The 18583-nt window shown below is 47.3% G+C and overlaps 1 protein-coding gene across 2 annotated transcripts in view; it reads right to left on the bottom strand.

Moving 5' to 3' along the window:
* Positions 1-16626, bottom strand: part of PRICKLE2 (prickle planar cell polarity protein 2) — a 330155-nt gene extending 313529 nt beyond the window's left edge. The window contains exons 1-2 of one of the 2 annotated variants that reach the window (XM_086697678.1): positions 16304-16626; positions 15554-15639 (exon numbers count right to left, since the gene is read on the bottom strand). In XM_086697678.1, coding sequence (XP_086553804.1) covers positions 15554-15639; positions 16304-16453 — 236 coding nt within the window. In that variant the 5' untranslated portion in view covers positions 16454-16626. The remainder of the gene's footprint in view (positions 1-15553; positions 15640-16303) is intronic. The other variant, XM_086697679.1, reaches the window with a different exon arrangement.
* Positions 16627-18583: the final 1957 nt, after the last annotated feature.

The following is an 18583-nucleotide window of genomic DNA, read 5'->3' as shown; positions in this document are numbered from 1 at the left end:
AGAACTTAGTCAAATGGCAACCCCTAGGAGGGAGGAGGGCTGCGAAATACTGTCTTAACACTCAGGCTCTATGTCAGACAATATCTTAATGGTTTCATCTCCAGGGGTCACCTGAGTGGCTCAGTCGGTTAAGCATGTGACTTCAGCTTGGGTCATGATCTCACGGTTCATGAGTTCAAGCCCCCCATTGGGCTCTGTGCTGACAGAGCTTAGAGCCTGGAGCCTGCTTTGGATCGTGTATCTCCCTCTCTCTCTGCTCCTCCCCTGCTCACGCACTCTTTCTCAAAAATAAACACACATAAAGAAAAATTTTTTTAAAAGTTTTTATCTCTAAGGAAGAAGGTAATGGATGTAGGGACAACCAGCAGCATCTATCACGTTGAGAAATCGCAAAATAATGATATATACATATCTTAATTTTTTTTCTTGAAATACATAGCCATACATTCAATTTATAGGGAGAAAGGAGATTTTGAATATGGGTTTACCAGAGTTACATATCAAACAAACCTATAATGCATCTTCTTCAAATTCCCGTTTGGTTATTTTTAGAGCCATGGCACAACTTAAAGATGTCCAAAAAAAAATCCATGTCCTTTTACCATTTCTGCCTCATTCCGTCTTTCAGAATCATTTTTCCCAAAACTTAATTCAACCGGGTTGTTTTTAGTATTCATCATTGGGTCATTTCCAAGCATTCAGCTTCATTTTCATAGAAATAACAACTCATTTCTGTTTACATCCATATTTCATAGACTTATGAAGTTAGCATATGCATCTAGAGTCCCAAGTGTAACACGCATGAATAGATTTAAGAACAAACACATTCACTCCTGGTAATATACAACTCTACACCATATCTACAGGGATCAGAGTTTGGTTTGGTTTATCCAGCAAGGGGACTGAGCGAAGAACTCCTCTTCAATTTCTTCTTGCCAAAATCTCCTCAGTTGGCCATTTCAGCAGGAAAGCCTAGTAACGCTGTCACTGTGGGTTAATGGTGGCAGGGCCCTTCCTGATTCTATCATCTATGTGCCTCAATCTCAACGTGAGGGAACCTGAGATCCAGAGAATGTCAGCGAGTTTCCAAGTATCAGAGGTATACGCGGCACTTCCCCAAGGCATCTGCTGCTTGCAACACTTTGCATTACTTCTCACTGGGTGAGAATGCCACTGGCTTTGGGGCAGGGAGACCCTCACTGCGACGGCCCAGTCTCTCAGGCTGCACAATGTTGAACATCCCTGTGTCCAAACCACTAAGTGCCAGTGGCAGCCGTTCCAAGGTACTGCGACAAGAAAACAGAAAGGCAGCCCTGGGTGGCCAGATGTCCACATTTCCTAGACGTAGATGTGAATTTTTGCTGTAGTTTTATAGTCATTGTTTTCCTGGCATCTCTTGGATCCCACGATCACAGCTACGGATCTTGCTTACACCCATGGACAATGCCAAATCCTAAGGAATCTTAAGAGGTCTTTTTATCTTCTCGACAGACGTGAACAAAGCTTAGCTCAAAACACAGGCGTATGCATACTATTTTAATAATTCCTAGGAAAACAGATGCTGTAGTTCATGGAACACAAACTTCGCCATTCTACACAAATCAATTTTCTAACACCTATTTATACTGGACTCACAAATAAACAGAGACATGAGAAATGCTAACGCCATTAAGAAACAAAATACTTTCTCACACGTCTGCCTAATGACATCCTCTGTCCAACTTTCTATGGAGTCATGTCATGTTTTTCTACTTAGAGTGGTTTTGTATTTTGAAAAGTTAGATCTCTGTATATCACGCACTACAAATAATTTTCTCAATTCGTCTTTTGACGATTTTTTTTTTAATTTTTTTTCAACGTTTTTTATTTATTTTTGGGACAGAGAGAGACAGAGCATGAACGGGGGAGGGGCAGAGAGAGAGGGAGACACAGAATCGGAAACAGGCTCCAGGCTCCGAGCCATCAGCCCAGAGCCTGACGCGGGGCTCGAACTCACGGACCGCGAGATTGTGACCTGGCTGAAGTCGGACGCTTAACTGACTGCGCCACCCAGGCGCCCCATTGACGATTTTTAAGTTATTCATGTGAAAGTCATCTTCCTTTATGACTTCTGGGTTCCCTGTCACCCATTCATTTAGTCAATAAATTCTAACAGGGGGCGCCTGGGTGGCGCAGTCGGTTAAGCGTCCGACTTCAGCCAGGTCACGATCTCGCGGTCCGTGAGTTCGAGCCCCGCGTCAGGCTCTGGGCTGATGGCTCGGAGCCTGGAGCCTGTTTCCGATTCTGTGTCTCCCTCTCTCTCTGCCCCTCCCCCGTTCATGCTCTGTCTCTGTCCCAAAAATAAATAAAACGTTGAAAAAAATAAATAAATAAATAAATTCTAACGGGATTTTTGCCACACATAACCAGGTATTCTTCTGGGTGCTGGGGAATGGAAAGACATGGCAAAAAAGATCCTTATGGCGTTGAAATCTTGTGTAGACTATAATAATTAATTCTAGAGCAGATCAAAATCCAGACAATCCAATGAAAACGTAACACAATGGCAGGTAGTGGCAAGTGCTCTGTGAAAACCTAAGAGCAGCCTGGAAAAGGGAAGGGATGACACAATATTCGGGATGGCCAGGGAACGCTGCTCCAAGGAAATGCTGGAAGAGTGGCCCAGAGGGAAGCCAAGAAACAAATCGTGTGGACATCTGGGGGAGGTCCCAGCATGGGCAAACGTCTTGGGGTGGAGGTATGCCTACTGTGTTCGGGGACCAGAAAGGTGGCCAGTGTGGCGACAGGGTATGGAGTGGGGGACAGAAAAAGAGAAATTATTTGAATTCAGGTATGCCTTTTACTTTCCAAATCTGTAAAAGCTTTCATCCACAAGAAAATTCAATGTTGTTTTCAATTTAAGTTTTGGATCTCTTTTAATTCTAGATGGAAAGCTGCCTGTCCTAGCACAGTTTATTAAATCTTTCCCCCACTACTTTTACAGGTCACCTCTATTGCACACCACGGTGCACAAAGGCTTGGGTCTGGTTTTGGAGGTGTCCTGGCTGCCCTCAAGGACCCATTCCTATTCCAGCAACACACTATTTCATTTCTGTAGCCTTACAATCTATTTCACCACCTCACAGGGCTAGAACCTCATTCATCTTTAGTCATCTTCACAGACACAGACCTTGGCCGGTTCTACTTTGCAGCTGATGAAAGAGCTTGAAAAGTACTTTATTACATTCCATGGCCTCTACGTGACAGGGAGGAGGAGGAGGAGGCCAAGAATATATTATCGCTTAAGTGGGGGGTAGGGACTCTTTTTCCAATCTAAACTCCTGACCCTCAACATCAACACCAATCACTTAGCAGTAATCTAAACTACTTCGTGTGAAGAAAGCTCAGAGACTGCTAATGTGGACAAGTTATTTAAATTATGTTTACCTGTTCTTCCCCAATGCGATAGTAAGTCCTGGAGGGCTGGGCTGTAGTGGTTCGCCAACTATGTTCTCTGGACCAGCAGCAGTAGTAAGTAGCACCTAATTTACTAGATGTAAGTTCTAAGCACCAACGGAGAGCTAATCAATGGGAAACTCTGGGCGGGAAGGGGACACCCCCACCACTGCTTAGAATCTCTAAGATCACTCTGGAGCCAGGCAAAGAATATGGTGCTCAAAGCCCATTCCACAGTCAGAGTCAAAAGTTCTAACCTTGGTTTCAATACTAACTAGCTGTGGGACCTCGGGGAAGTAACTTCAACACGCAGCACCCGGGTCTTCTCACGAAACTACTGTGGATCACGGTGTCTATCTCATAAAGGGTTTAAAGAATTATATGTAAGGATATAAGACATGTGCTTAGAACAGGATACCCATCGCACTGTGTAAATGGTCAATTGATAGCTCATGTGATAATGATAATTGGAAAAATCAGAATTTGCTTTCATTTTATTTCAGCTCATTTATTCTGAAAAGCCTAGATCCATTCACGCCGAATTTAACAGAACAGAAATAAGGGAGTAGGGACATGCAATTAATGTTCTACTTTTTCTGGTTGTGTTTACAGAGGAGTGGGAGGAGCCGGGGAGTGGAGTAACTTACTCCTGGCAGGACTTTGTGGAGATGGGATCTATTTCCGGGATTATAAAGATTTTTCTTTGCTAAGGGAGCCCATCTTTTCCCCCTTTGAAAGAGAATCAATTAAATAACCTAGACATTAATTGAAAGCCCCGGGGCCAAGAGTTCTTCCCACAAATAACCCATCCACACACTACCAGTTCATTTCTTGTACATCTCCCTGGCAAAGCCCAACAAAAGCTACAACAAGATGGATGAACTTCATAGGGTGACCTGGGGGTCAACTGATTCAGACTGCTGAATTAATCAATATGGGCAGCAAATTCCATTCACTGATAGCTGTTTGTACAATCCCTGCCTGTTGCAAGCATTTAACCGCGCCTAGAAAAGACAAAAGGGGTACTCAGAAGGGGTATTCCCTACAAAGGTGCCCCAAAGTCAACACCCAGCCCTCCAGCACTACTGTACTTTTCCAGATAACACATTTAGAAAGCCCTAGCCGGGTGCACTGCTGAAGAATACAAAATAGTATCTGCTTTACTACCATGATTATTATTATCATAATGGGTTGAACAGTGGTTCCTCAATAGATACATCCACTTAACATCTCTAAATTTGATTTTATTTTGGAAAGGGGTCTTTGCAGATGTAACTATGTTAAGGACCCTGAGATGCGATCATCCGGGATGAGGGTGGTCCCAAATCCAATGACAAGGCCTTATAAGAAGGGAAAGGGACACAGACATAAGAGGAAATGCCACCTGATGATAGAAGCAGAGATGGCAGGGACATCTCTAAGCCAAAAATGCCACGGACTGCCAAGAGCCACAGGAAGCTAAGACAGATGCATGGAGTGGATTTTCCCTCAGAGCCTGCAGAGAGAAGCAACAGTCCTGACACCTTGTTCTTGAACTTCTAGCCTTCAGAACTGTAAAAGAATATGTTCTGTTCCTTGAAGCCACCTAGTTTGTATTAATTTGTTTTGGCAGCTGGAGCAAACTAATACCATTATGTAAAACTCTACATAAAAAACCCACCAGAAGGAAATCACACCCTAATGCTACCCGTATCATCCAACAGTTTGATCGGAATTACTTGAAAAATAAGAAATAAACCTGCCTTAAAATGCTGATGTCACCAGGATTTTGAAAGTTAAAGAACAAAATTTTCCAAAATCCCTCGCAGGTGGATACATCTAGTAAGCCGTCCCACCTCCCAGAACCCAGGGAAACCCATTTACATGTCCTTCCCTTTGAATTCAGATAATCCCAGACCCAAGAGGACGGAGACATTCCTGTCCTCTATTGCCTCCAAATCTGGGGCTTCACAAAGATGAAAGGAAACTGCCACTGTAACTTGCAAACAACTCAGTAAGTCACTGGAGAAGCTCTGAAGGCCAAGTTATCGAGGATGCAAATGACAGGAGTGTGCTCCTGGGTGCCTGACTGTGGAAGAAAAGACTTTGAGAAATTATATTATCACAGTAATTTCATAGCGTCGTTGAAGAAAGAAAGCACCTGCATTCTTATAATAAGCCCCCGGGAGGCCTAATTCCTCAGCACTCAACTTGGAGGACCTGGTCTGGATGTTACCCGTATTCATAATGAGCCAGTTTTTAAGAATTGTGAAAGCAATTTCTGCATCCCCAAGTAATTTACCAAACATAAAATCAAATAAGGCTCTCATTAAATGCCTCCCAGCCGTCAAATGTGCTTGCTATCTGTTTTGTATCGTGGTGTCATGATCTGTAAAACGCTGGGGACCGTAAGCTCCAAAGCACAGGTCCAAAATCTGGAGATTGTGTTTATTTTTAGCTTGTGGACTTCAAGCTGGCTGCAGAGGGGATGCTCTGTAATCTCTCTCGACCTCTCCTATGGAGGTCTCCTCTGGGAAACATGCAAATGGCATTCTGCAGACCCCTGCCTTTCACAAGCGCCCCAGACCGCCCAACTGAACAGCAAAGCTGCCAACAAGCTGAGTGGAGCCCCCTTCAGTGTATGCAGATCTGATGGGGAAACTGCAAGAAGCCAATCTCTCACCCTTCAGACACCCGAGTAAGTTCAAGAGCACACCCCTTGATTTTATAAGAGTTTCACCTTTAAGACTGGATCCACAAATAAACCAACGAGCCCAGCGCTCTTCAGACATTTTGTTCAGGGTAGACAACAGTCTGACCTCCTCCCCAGACCACTGAGAATAGAAGTGCTTTCCCCAAGGTACAGTTTGATATTTAGACAAGAGTCAAAATGCCTGAGCTGAACACCCTCTCTCAGTTGTAGACCTTGCGATCTTGACCCCACTACTTACTGCCCAGGTGGCCTAGGGCATGTTACCTAACCTCCTTCGGTCTCACCTATTTACCAAGTGGCAGATAAAATACGTGCCTCAGAAAATTGTTCTAAGGGGGCCATGGGCCACTGCACGAAAGAAGCCAAGCACAGAGCAGACCCTCAACAGTGTGGGCTCCTTCCAAAGAGCATCTCCCAGACAGAGAAAATTTCGCTACTTAGGCAACCTGCTCAGCGCATTTACCCCTGCCAAGGGGCGACTTTATTCCATTCTGCCATTCTTACCAGCCTTCCAGTCATGCATAACGGCCCACTTGCTTCTCCAAATTAGTAGCACAAAATGAGAGATCTATAGCAACCAGCCAGCGATGTCAATGAGTGAGGCAGGCCAGGTGTAACACAAGAGAGACTGGTGGGGACTGCAGAAAAGTGAAACACATGTGTTCCCACCAGAAAGGAAGGGAGGAATATGAGCCCAGAATTGTCAGAAATTCTCACTGTTCCAGAGAAAAACCCAAATCTGATTTCTTACACAAAATGTCAAAAGTTGGCAACTCCTGAAAATTTTAAAGCTGGTACCATGTCAACAAAATACAGGTACAGGCCAGATCGTATCTCGGGAGTTTCCAGGGTAGGATCTTGGGTTCAAACATTGAATAAATATCCTTGTTTCTCATGCCTTACAAAAGGGAGCTTCTGCATAATGATCATACAGGTCAAAGTGTCTCCTGTGGCACACCAGAAGCCACAAAAACTGACACTTCTTAAGCAGGCTTGAGTTACAAGGATTAAGCATTTCCTTGATGATGAATGGTTTTCATCTTGGACATGAATTTTCATGGTGCAGTTGGTGGGCGCGAGGCACAAAAAAGGCCCCTCTCTACATACTGACCCCGGGAGCAAAATTTAAATGTTATCTTCGTGTGACGGTTTGCAAGTTGTTTTAACAAACATCCTATGAACACCTCATTTAAGCAAATAGATGGTGAGGGTATAGGGCCCCATTTTACTAAACTCCATTTCATCTGAAGTGTGTATGTCTCCAGCTAAGTGTGCGATGCACAATGTGAATCTGCTATTCCTTCCGGAATTCTCATTCCTTTTGAACCTGAACTCCCACGTGGTCGGTGGCGGTGGGGTGCGTGTGTCTGTGTGTGTGAAGGGGACTCCACCTCTTGTGACAGAAGTTCTTAAAACGGGAATCATCACGCATGATATTTAATGATCACGCGTCACATTTAACAAACGAAGCACGCGGTTCATGGTGGGGGAAGTGACTTATTCTCGGTCACTCAATCTCCAATTTCCAGGGCCATGAACCCACACCTTCTTGCTCCTTATCCAATCCTGTTTCTGCTCCTCTTTCTTTCAACCACAAACATGTGGAGCCCGTGTTAAATACCACACACAATGAGGCACGTTACGTGCTTTACCCCATGCAATCCTCATGACAATTTCATTAAGACAACCTTGTAAGAGTACGTGATATTATCCCATTTTTCAGATGAGAAAACCAAGAAAGGCTCCAGAAAGGTTAAGTCACATTTTCAAGGATTCTTAGCTAGTAAAAGGCGGAACCAAGATTATAATTCCAGCCAAATGTCATCAAAGCCTATCCCTTTAACCACTCAGCTATACTACTCCCAAAGAAGCCCTTATAAGCTTCACAGAAGTTTTTATGACACTATCTCAAAGTACACGTTTCTCCCCAGAGATCACCCCCTACGGCCCTCCCATACACAAGGCAGGTAGAATCCCTTTGATCTCAAAACGCTCAATGATGTGGGACTCATTCCCTTGAGGGAATGCTCTCTCTGTCCATAGGGAACCCCCTCTGGGGTAGTCATTAATGGCAGAGATAAAGGATAACCTTCCAGTTTTTTGAACCGACAGACCACAAAATAACACGTTTATTAGGTCCCCACCTCCCTCCCCTTCATCCCACTGACCTTAACCAACACAAGCTTCAGGATGAATGACAACCTTTCAACAGAACGTGAGTACCACCTTCAGGATTAAAGACAAATGAGATTTATTTTGAAAAACCAAATGACTGACACCAACGCTCTGTGTTTCCTCACTATCCATCGGGTACAAATTGTCACTCAGGGTGATTAAACAAGGATTAATTACAAGGTTGCTGTGCAAGCTGAGATGTTTCAAAGTTTCAGCCCAAAGAACACATAAATATACACAAATTTTTTCAATGGCAGGGGTGGAACTTGGCACCAGCCATTTGGAGGACAGTTTGATAAGAGCTCCACATAACTATGTTGAAGCAGAAGAAAAGCTATTATCATATAGTATATAATCAGGAACGATGGAAAAACAACCAAAGCAGCCTTGAACAGAAAAGTTTTAATTCAGTGATAACCCATACCCTGGATTCTAAGAGCTAAGAAATGTATTCGATCTTTGCGCTCTTTATATAATGACATGCAAAGATGTCCCCAAAAATATTTATCATGAACAAAAGGTATGCTATAAAAGACCATAGAGAATGTATATTCTCTGTAAAATCTTATTAACACATAATAATTTGAATGAATCTGAGAAAATAAAAAGCAAGCCATAAGCAATAGAGCTCTAGCTGTGGGGTCAGCAAACTTTCTGAACAGGGCCAGGTAGCAAACACTTTCGGTTTCCTGGACCACGAGGACCATCTCAACTACTCAATTCTACTATTGCAAAGGCCACCAGAGAGGATACTAAACGAATGGGCATGGCTGTGTTCCACTGAAACTCTATTTATGGACTTAAAATTGTAATTTCATATAATTTTTATGTGCCACAAAATGTTATTCTTTTTTTCCCCCAACCACTTGAAACTATGAAAACTATTCTTAGAGAGCAGGCTATACAAAAAACAGGCAGCAGCCTGATTTTGTCCCACTGGCTGTAGTTTGCTGACCCCTGATCTCAAAAGTCAATTAAAGGTCTTCTTCTCTGTGCTATGTAAGTTTTATATGTGTACATGTGTGCGAGCGTGTGATTTAAAAAAGAAAAATACTTTATAACTACCATGCCTTATTTTGAAATGAGAGACAATAATAATATCTCGGGATAAACTAACAGGTTTCCTCAAGAGAAAAATCCTACTAAGGTGTTTCGGTTTCCAACAAGCATGTCATCAAATGCCAATAACATAAGGTGAGCCAAACAGCAAGGTTCTGGGCTAAGTATCCTTCCCTGCTTTGAAGATTCCAGGCAAAAGTCTTGGGGGCAAACACACATACAAACACACACACGATCGCCTTTTTTCCCCCTTTTCTTGGCACATCAACTGACCGAGACAGCATATTTTTCCTCCCCAAGCAAAATAATCAGTGGGAACCCATTTCTTAGCCAAATTACAATCCACTAAAGGAAACCAGGCCGGCGTCTCCCCAGATCACCACCCTAATCATCAATCAACACAATTGCCAGGGTAACCAAGATGCTTTTCAAGGCAGTCTTGGCTGACCCAGTGAGCACCGCCTCTGGGGCGGCTGCATGGGGCCCAAGTATCCTGCCTGGAGAGGCCGCCGGTTGTCCAGAGACAAACCGCTCTGCATAATTAAAACCACCTCACAATGCTACCAAGGCTCTGGGCTTTCCACATCAGCTGCTCATGAAAGTGCAGCTCCAGGAGGCTTGTTCCGAAAGCCCGCCTTTTAATGCTCAGGTCGAATCTACATTTATCAGCAAAGCTGAAACGTTAAAGGGATTACAAGGAGCTTAGAATCCACTGGCGGTTCATTGATCTGGTCTTGCAAGCCTCATCTCCACGTGCCCTTTAGAAATGGCTTTGGTCTATTCCCTGGTTCTCTGGTTGTCTTTGATTTCTGCACCAATCTCATCCAGGGTGGAGGGGAAGTTTCCTCTAGCCCTGATTCGGAAAGGTTCTCAGATGCCTTTCTTCTAAAACCCAGAGAAGCTACTTGCATATTCCCCTAGACAGGGGTAGAGGCCAGTGATTGGCAAACATTTTCCATCAAGGGCCAGACAGTTAATGCTTTTTGGCTTTGAAGGCCATACGATCTGTTACAAATATTTTAAATTTTTTTTTTTCAACGTTTATTTATTTTTGTGACAGAGAGAGACAGAGCATGAACGGGGCAGGGGCAGAGAGAGAGAGGGAGACACAGAATCGGAAACAGGCTCCAGGCTCTGAGCCATCAGCCCAGAGCCTGACGCGGGGCTCGAACTCCCGGACCGCGAGATCGTGACCTGGCTGAAGTCGGACGCTTAACCGACTGCGCCACCCAGGCGCCCCACAAATATTGAACTCTACCACTGTATCAAGAAAATAGCCATAGACAGTCCGTGAACAGATAGATGTGTGTAAGTTTGTTCAGAGAGCTCTTTATTTATGGGCACTCAAGTCTGACTTGCGTATCATTTTTCCTATGTCATGAAATAGCCTTCATTTTTTTTCCAACCATTAAAAAATGTTAAAACCACGTATGTCTTACGAGCCATACAAAACAGGGGAAGGGTCAGATCGGCCGGCAGGACTTACTTTCCAATCCCTGGTCGAGACCACTGCTCTTCAAAGTGTGGTCCTTGGACCAACAGTGTCAGCATCACCTGGGAGCTTGTGAGAAATGCAGAACCTTAGGCCCGGGCCTCCAGCCTGTTCAATCAGAATCTGCATTTGAATAAGATGCCTTGGGAATTCACATGCAAGCCAAGTCTGAAAAGTCCTGGTCCAGACACAGAATTCTGCAGTCAAACAAGGTTGGAATACCATCGACTTGCTGGCTGTAGGACCTTGGGCAAATTGTTTAACCCTGAAACTCAAGTTTCCTTATCGATTAAAACAGGTATACATATTTGCACCGTCTCCTAGGATTGCTATAAGTCCAAGACAAGAAGGATGTAAAAACACTGGCCTGGCGCTGTCCATGCTTTTAAAACCATAGCTACTATTACAGACACTTACTGGTTTTTTTAAATCACTTTTTTTGTTTTGAGAGACGAGAATGCTCATTCAGGATTTACAAACTCCAATCACTTCCAGTACCTGACAGGTCACCTAAATAAATACTTGAAGAGATCCTTGACGGCAACAAGAATGTCAGAGATCACGGCAAGCCAAGGTCACGTCCATCTAAAGAGAGAGCACTCATATGCTACCAGGGAGCAAAGTAGGCTCCTTGCTATCACATCTTTGCATTTTCAAAGAGAAGCTGGAAACCTGGATTCTAACGTTATAAAAAGGCCTCTTAACACACTGTGCAAACCAAAGAAAATCCACCTGCAGGCTGGATGTGACCGGAGAGCCCTCTGCCTTTCAAAAGAGAGGTGACAAGAGGCGGTGAGTCACAAGAAAATGAATCTGGGTTTTCAAGCTAAATCCCAACTCATTCTCCATAGCCAGGAGACCTGGGACGGATTATGTAACAACTCTGAGCCTCAGTTTCTCAATCTACCTCGCAGGGTCTGGTGAGGACGAACCAGAAATGGATGCAGTACGTGGAGGTCTGGACATCGTTGTTATTGCTGACGGCTCTGGCATTATCATTACTATTTTTATTCATCAGTGCCTGGGCATTCACAGGGCAAATCTTCACTGTAAACACCGCTATTTTTCTCTCCCTGCTCAAAGTGGTTGCAAACAAGCAAGCCCAATTAACCCCCACTGAGAACGCTGTCTCATAGTGTACGAAGAGCTTAGTTATTAATGATTTTGTTCTGCTCACAGTCCATGAAGATGCCTTAATCTTCCTCTTAATGAAAATTTCCTCTGAGACCCAGCCGCTGTGGGGCTTGCCCTCAGCTGCCTTGACGTGCTGCTTCTTTGTGGCAAGGTCACCTGCAGGGAAGGGTGCCTACCTCTCCCCAGCTGCCCCAGATCAGGTGGAGGAGAGCACTCTGCTTGCCAATTGTGAGCCCTCTGTTCCCCAAGACACAAAAATCCACTTAGGGTTTTCTTCTTGAGAAATTCTACAAATCCCCACAGTCGCCCCCTGCAGGTATGGGTGATGATACAAATGGGGAGAGAGTATAGTAACTCAGGAAAATCTCCATGAACTAGAAGAGACTTCCAGAGGACCTTAGGCATCTTTATTCACACAGAGAGAGCCCTGAAGTACAGAGATGTGGCATACGCAGCACTGTTTTTTTTTATATTTTATTTTATTCTTTTTTTTAATGTTTATTTTTGAGAGAGAGAGAGACAGACAGAGAACGAGTGGGGAAGGGGAAGAGAGAGAGACACAAAATCCAAAACAGGTTCCAGGCTGTCAGCACAAAGCCCCACCCGGGGTTCGAAAGATCATAACCTGAGGCTAGGTGGGACACTTAACCAACTGAGCCACCTAAGCACTCCCCCAGGGCTAAGGGTTTTAACTCAGCATTTCTCTATCCTTAACCTGCACACGAATCAGCTGGGGATCCTATTGAAGTTCCCACTGAGATTCGCTAAGTCTAGGACAGGGCCTGGGATTTTGCATTTCTAACAAGCTCCCAGGAGATGGTGATACAGCTGGCTCCTGCCCCAGGTCTGAATCAACAGGGTCGTCGTCCTCCTCCTCCTTCCCTTGTTTCATTTAGGTCTCTGCTCAAATGTCACCTCACAAAGTGCCTTCCCCACCACCTTCTCTAAAATGTAATTATTTGTTGAATAAGGGCAGGAATCCAGTCTGCTGTGTTCTCTGCTGTATCCCCAGCATGACCAGAGTGCGGGACACAAAGCAGGAACTCAAATATTTGCTCAGCAGAGAGAGCCCATGTTGACAGTGGACGGAAATGAGACTCAGGGAGCCTAAGTCATTTGCCCAAGGTCACACAGCTGGTCCGAGCCAGAGCAGGACAGCAGGCCAGCTCCGTCTGGACTTCAAAGCCTTAGCGCCCTCCACCACACCAGAGGAGGAAGCAAACCTTGTTGACAACAGGCTTCCTCCCTAGAACGTTCGTGCCTTTGTGCTGGATGCAGTGACGTGATTCTGTTCCACTTCTGGGGGAATGCCTGCTGGGGGACAGTGGATTGGAGGGGACCTGTGTAGAAGCAGAGATGCCAGCAAAGAGGCCGAGTAGTAATACTTAGGGTGCCTTGGTCCTCTGGGGTAAAGGAAATCCTCTCTCCTGGGGTTAGACCACAGGGAGCCTTTCGGCCTCTGTCAGGCCAGCTTTCGGCTCCTTCCCAGGTACAACTCTCTCTCCCAGCGCCTCACAGCCTCCCCCCGTCAGAGGAGCAGAAAGTGAGCACGCTGTGGGTTCCCAACTGCCAAAAAAGAACACTGCGCTGTAACCCAGAAATGGCTGTCCCTCTTCTCCAAAAGGTCACCCGAAAGTATGCCCATGGGGGAAAAGGAGGGGGCGAAAGCAAGGAGCTGCTTCCTTTCCAGCAATGGTTGGAAATGCCATAAAAAACCCCATTCATGGAGCCAAAGTGAAGCCTTTCTGCTGCCGAGGGGGGCGGGGAACGACTTCTTCACTCACGAAAATCCATCTCAGCCTAATGAAAGGGTCTCTTTCCAAAAGAAAGGCTCCACAATGGGCTGAAAATACAACACTTGTTCCCCCGTCACAAAATCAGCTGGATTCAAAGGGCTCAAGGTTCTCCAAGAAGCTGTGGTCGTCAGAGTCTAAAGTGACCTGGACACCCAGCAGACTCAAATGGGCAAGCTACGCTTCCTTCCCTGAGGAAGTTCAAAATAATTAACAAACATAGCTAACAGTTACTGTGTGCCTGATACCGGGCAATGTATTTTCAGTATCTCACTTCATCCCTACAAAAACGCCGTGAGTTAAGTACATTGATTCCCAGCTGATGGTTAGGGAAACTGAGACCTAAGGAGGGTGAGAGGCTTACTGGAGGTCAGAGGTCATACAGAAAGGAGGCATGCTAGGCCACACCCCCACACTGACCTACTACCCAACAGGCCCCTGGTCAGGTGACCCAAAGGCTCCAGAGTAGGGGAGGAGCTGGGAAGCACTCTCCTGTTCATCACTCTGCCTCGCCCCCCACCCACCACCAGTTAGAACACAAGATAGATCAGACAGGAAGAGGCCCTTAGTCCTGCCATAATGGATTTGGTTTACCAAAGAAGGTTCCTATACCTATTCCACATATCACCCATGTTCACATTTGGGACACACAAGGGGCCAACTATTTGGGCCACAGCACTGGCATTGATGGATGCCTAGGGCTGCCCATTACATATTTATAAGGTCGCCTAGCCGTGCCTCTGACACAGAAGTTATTAAATGCTTGGGAGCCATAAGGGCTGCGCTCAGTGCCCTGAAACAAAGGCAAAGAGGCTGCCAGACCCATCTGAGGCAGGAACAAAAGCATTTAATTTCTGAAGGAGCCGGCTGGGAGTTTCCTCCTAACTGGGTGCCCAGCGCGTTACCGTTTGGGAGACAGTAGAGAAGCCTGCACAGAGGGGTAACATAAAATCAAAGCAGACCTTTCCTCCCCTGTGTCCAGAGACGGCCTTCATCAAAGGGCCCTATGAGTGGTGGAGAAAGGGGAAAGATGTACTCATCAAAGGGAGAACGTGTGAGGATGTCAGAGAATAGTCTCCCGTTACGCGTTTCCCTTTCTCATGAAGTTGCCAAGAAGGATCCACCTCTTCTCTTGACATCATCAAACTGGGAGCCTGCAAGCCTGCACCCCAACTTTTCTCAACCAGAGCCTGAGCAGCCAGATGCACTGGGAGGGCACCCAGATCCCGCATCTCCCAAACATAATCATTCCAATCCAGGCTGGGGCTGCCTGGAAGTCAACATTCACGGTACATTAATAAGAAACATCTGGCCACCGAAGAGGGTTGACACAGCGCAGGCGGGCAGTAGTGGATTTGTGGGTGGGACCCAGAGTTACAGGGGCCGAATTAAAAACACAACTGGCAAACACCAGCTGTCCTCGACACGATGCACTGTGGCCCTTGGAGTCATTGCCAAGTTGCACTGTTTGGGGCTCAGAAACTTAGATACACAGAATATGGGTAGGAGGGACAGAAAACTCTCCCATCAGGGAAATGCAGCCTGAGCCCAGCTCTCCCGCATCCCCCAGTGTCTGGCCACCACTTCCACCTTGGATATTTGGAGCAGATGTAGCCCCACTCTTAAAGGAACAGGCTTTGCATTCTTTCCATGTGACTTACAAGTGAGATTTACAAAAGGAGATAAATATATGTATGTATGTACACACGCATATATGCATGTTTCCTCCCCCGAAGTGCTAAGTCTTTAGGAATCGGATAAAAGGCATCCTACCTCCATTTATGCAAGGCGAACCCGGGGCACTGGTCACCACAGGCGTTACATGGCTGGCCTCTCTCTATCCGCCCCAGTCCAGTCAACTTCAAAACAAAAAGACAACACAACCATATTTCCACCACGGGGGCTCTCTCCAAAGCCCCATTGGCATCCCAGGCAGAATGATCTGCCCCTCCCACCCCACCTTATCAGATCTGACTCCAAAGTCCCTCTCCGTTGTGGGGGACTTGGGGCGGGGCGCTGCCGGTGCCCCAAGGGTGGTCTCTCATGTGGGGAAGGGTGTGAGGACCCAGGCGGGGTACCTCTTGCGTGGCCACCAAGCCACCGAGAAATGGCCATGGCTGGAGCTTTGTCTCCCCCAGACACCATGGTCATGGGTTTCTAAGAAACAAAAGCAAGACCTTTCTGTTCCCCCAGAGTCCCGGAGAAGCTACCATCGCGCTTTCGCCTAGGGCGAGGCTGCTGGTCCTGGGAAGGGGGCAGCACAGGACACCCCAAAAGACAGCCCAAAGTCAAGTCCGTGGCTAGAGCTCCAAGAGGCTAGACGGTGGAGCTCTGCAACTGGGATTCCGATCTGCCTTAAGAGGCGAGGGAGGGGGCTTTCCGGGGCACCCCTACACTGTGACACACAGGGCCAGGCTCCCGGTCTCGCGCTCGCCCAGACTGGGGGTCCGGGCTTAACCCTTTCCGCGCCTTCGAGCGCTCCCGCGCGCCCCGGACGCGCCCCCGCGCTTGGGGCCGGCTTACCTGGGGCCACAGGTGCGCGGCCGCCGGGCGGAGGGAGGCTGGGCAGGGGCGCTGGAGGAGGCCCGGGGGGACCCGAAGATCGGCCCCGCTCAGGTGGGGGACACTCACCGAGCGGCTGGAGAGTCTTTTCCGGGAGCTCCGGCTGAACATGGCCGGGCGCCTCCTGCACGCAGCGCCGTCCGTCGGTCCGTCCGCACCGCGGCCGGGAGGGCGGGTCGCCTGGGCGGGCACGCTCCGCGGCCCGTGGCCTGGCTGTCTCCGCCTCGCAGCCCCCGGCTCGCTCCGGAGCGCACGCCTCCCCCTCCTCCCTCGCCTGTGCCTCTCGCGCACCCGCCCGCAGGTCCCTCCCTCTCTCCCGGCATCCCCCCCGCCTCCCCGGGTTCGCCCCGCGGTCCACGGGCTCTTCCCATCCCTCCCCCGCACCGGCTGCGCCTACTTTCTCCCTTCCCCTGCTTCCCCGCCGGCCCGCGGTGGCTAACTCTGGTCCCGCACCTGGGCCCGCCCACAAAAGCTCTTCCGTCGCCCAAGCCTTAGTTAGGGCAGGGACCACCTGAAGCCCCCCCCCCTCCCCCGCCCCTGTTGCTTTGGCTGGGGATGGCGGGTGGAGCTGGAGGGGGGGGGTAGGTTTTTTAAATGAAGGTGTAATTCGCCCTTTTCAGTGTTGACAAATCCACACGGACCTGTAACGGCCAGCACAATCGAGTCATAGAGCAGTCCCATCATCCTCGCAAATGGACTATTTTAAAAGTTTGTGACATGCATGGAATCTAGACGCTAAGTGCTGGGTAGATGGAGGAGGAGGGGGAGGAGGAGGGGGAGGAGGACATATGCCCCTAACTAATTGCACAACGCCTGGAGTATACCAGATGCTTATTAAGTAACTGTTGAATCATGGCAGGCGAGCTTTGACGCTCCCCCTCCCCCCACCACGTGCCCATTCTTTTCCCACCAACTTAGCTGGTGATCTTCCCAAATTGACTGGGATTCTGTCTCCTTATCAATAAAAAGAAACAAATAGATGTAACAGGAGTCCTAGTCTCACGGTGTTGTTGAGGGAGATGAGGGGCGGGGGCAGATGCCGTTGTTACATACATTATAACTGCACAAACTATGGGCTCATTAAAGATTAGCTGTCAAAAAAAAAAAAAGGTTGCAAGTCTGAGAGGTACAGGCCATGGTGTCCGCTCACCACTGATGTTTCAGCATAAATACGGCCTCCCCTGAGGGAACTTCCGCCACCCCTATTGTAACCTCTCCCATGCACTCCCTCATACCACGTGTAGCATAGGCCGAAAGGGTCTTGTTTATTTATTTGCTGGGACCCACACTTGTTCACCTCAGTACTCATCCCCCAAACTCAAAAGAATAGGGTGACCCAGCTTGGATACTCGCTGTGCATCAGTGTTGGCTAATGATCCTCAAAGCCCAGAGAGTAAGGCTTGAGTTGAATTCCAGGCAAGAACCAGGGTGAGGTGAGGGCCATGAGGACCGAAATTCACAGGGGGTGGGGGTGGGGTAACAAACTCAGCAATTGAGATGGACAATATTTTTAGGCAATATTTTACTTCTTAATTTTTGTTTTAATGTTTATTTTTGAGGGAGAGACAGAGTGCGAGCCAGGGAGGGGCAGAGAGGGGGACAAAATCCAAAGTTTGCTCCAGGCTCTGAGCTGTCAGCACAGAGCCGGATGCGGGGCTTGAACCCAGGAACCATGAGATCATGACCTGAGCTGAAGTCGGACACTAAACCGACTGAGCCACCCAGGCGCCCCTAGGCAATATTTTAAAGAATCCGAATTGATGCAAAAAAAAAAAAAAAAAAAAAAAAAGTCCATGATGAACAGAACGTCAACATTATAAATAAAGACCAGATCCTACCCCGCACTCATACGTCCCTGCCTCACTCACCTCACCATAATCCTAGCTCTGAGAAAAATGCTCCAATGTTTAGCGACCGAAAAGGTAGACTCTTTTATATTGCTTTCATCTATTTACCCAACACCCTCCAACACCAGTAGCTGGTATACTTACAGAGAGTAAATGCCATGGCTCATTCCTCTCTTTATTTGCTCAGGCCTAGCATAGGCTCCGGCTCATTTCAGATGCTTGACAAATGCTGGTTACATGACTAGATAGAAGGCAGTCGCTTTGGTAGAGGTGGGGGGCAGGGGTGGTGGCAGGTTATAATCAAACCGGTGCAGGAGGCTCAGCTGGCCTTCTCAGCAGGGCTACTGCAGACCCTGCCCTGCCCTGCACTGCACATGGCCTTATAATTGGCACA

The sequence above is a fragment of the Puma concolor genome, chromosome A2 (assembly GCF_028749965.1).
Source record: "Puma concolor isolate L17-30 chromosome A2, mPumCon1.1.hap2, whole genome shotgun sequence".
NCBI lineage: Eukaryota > Metazoa > Chordata > Mammalia > Carnivora > Felidae > Puma > Puma concolor.
This window is presented reverse-complemented; position numbering and strand designations above follow the sequence as displayed.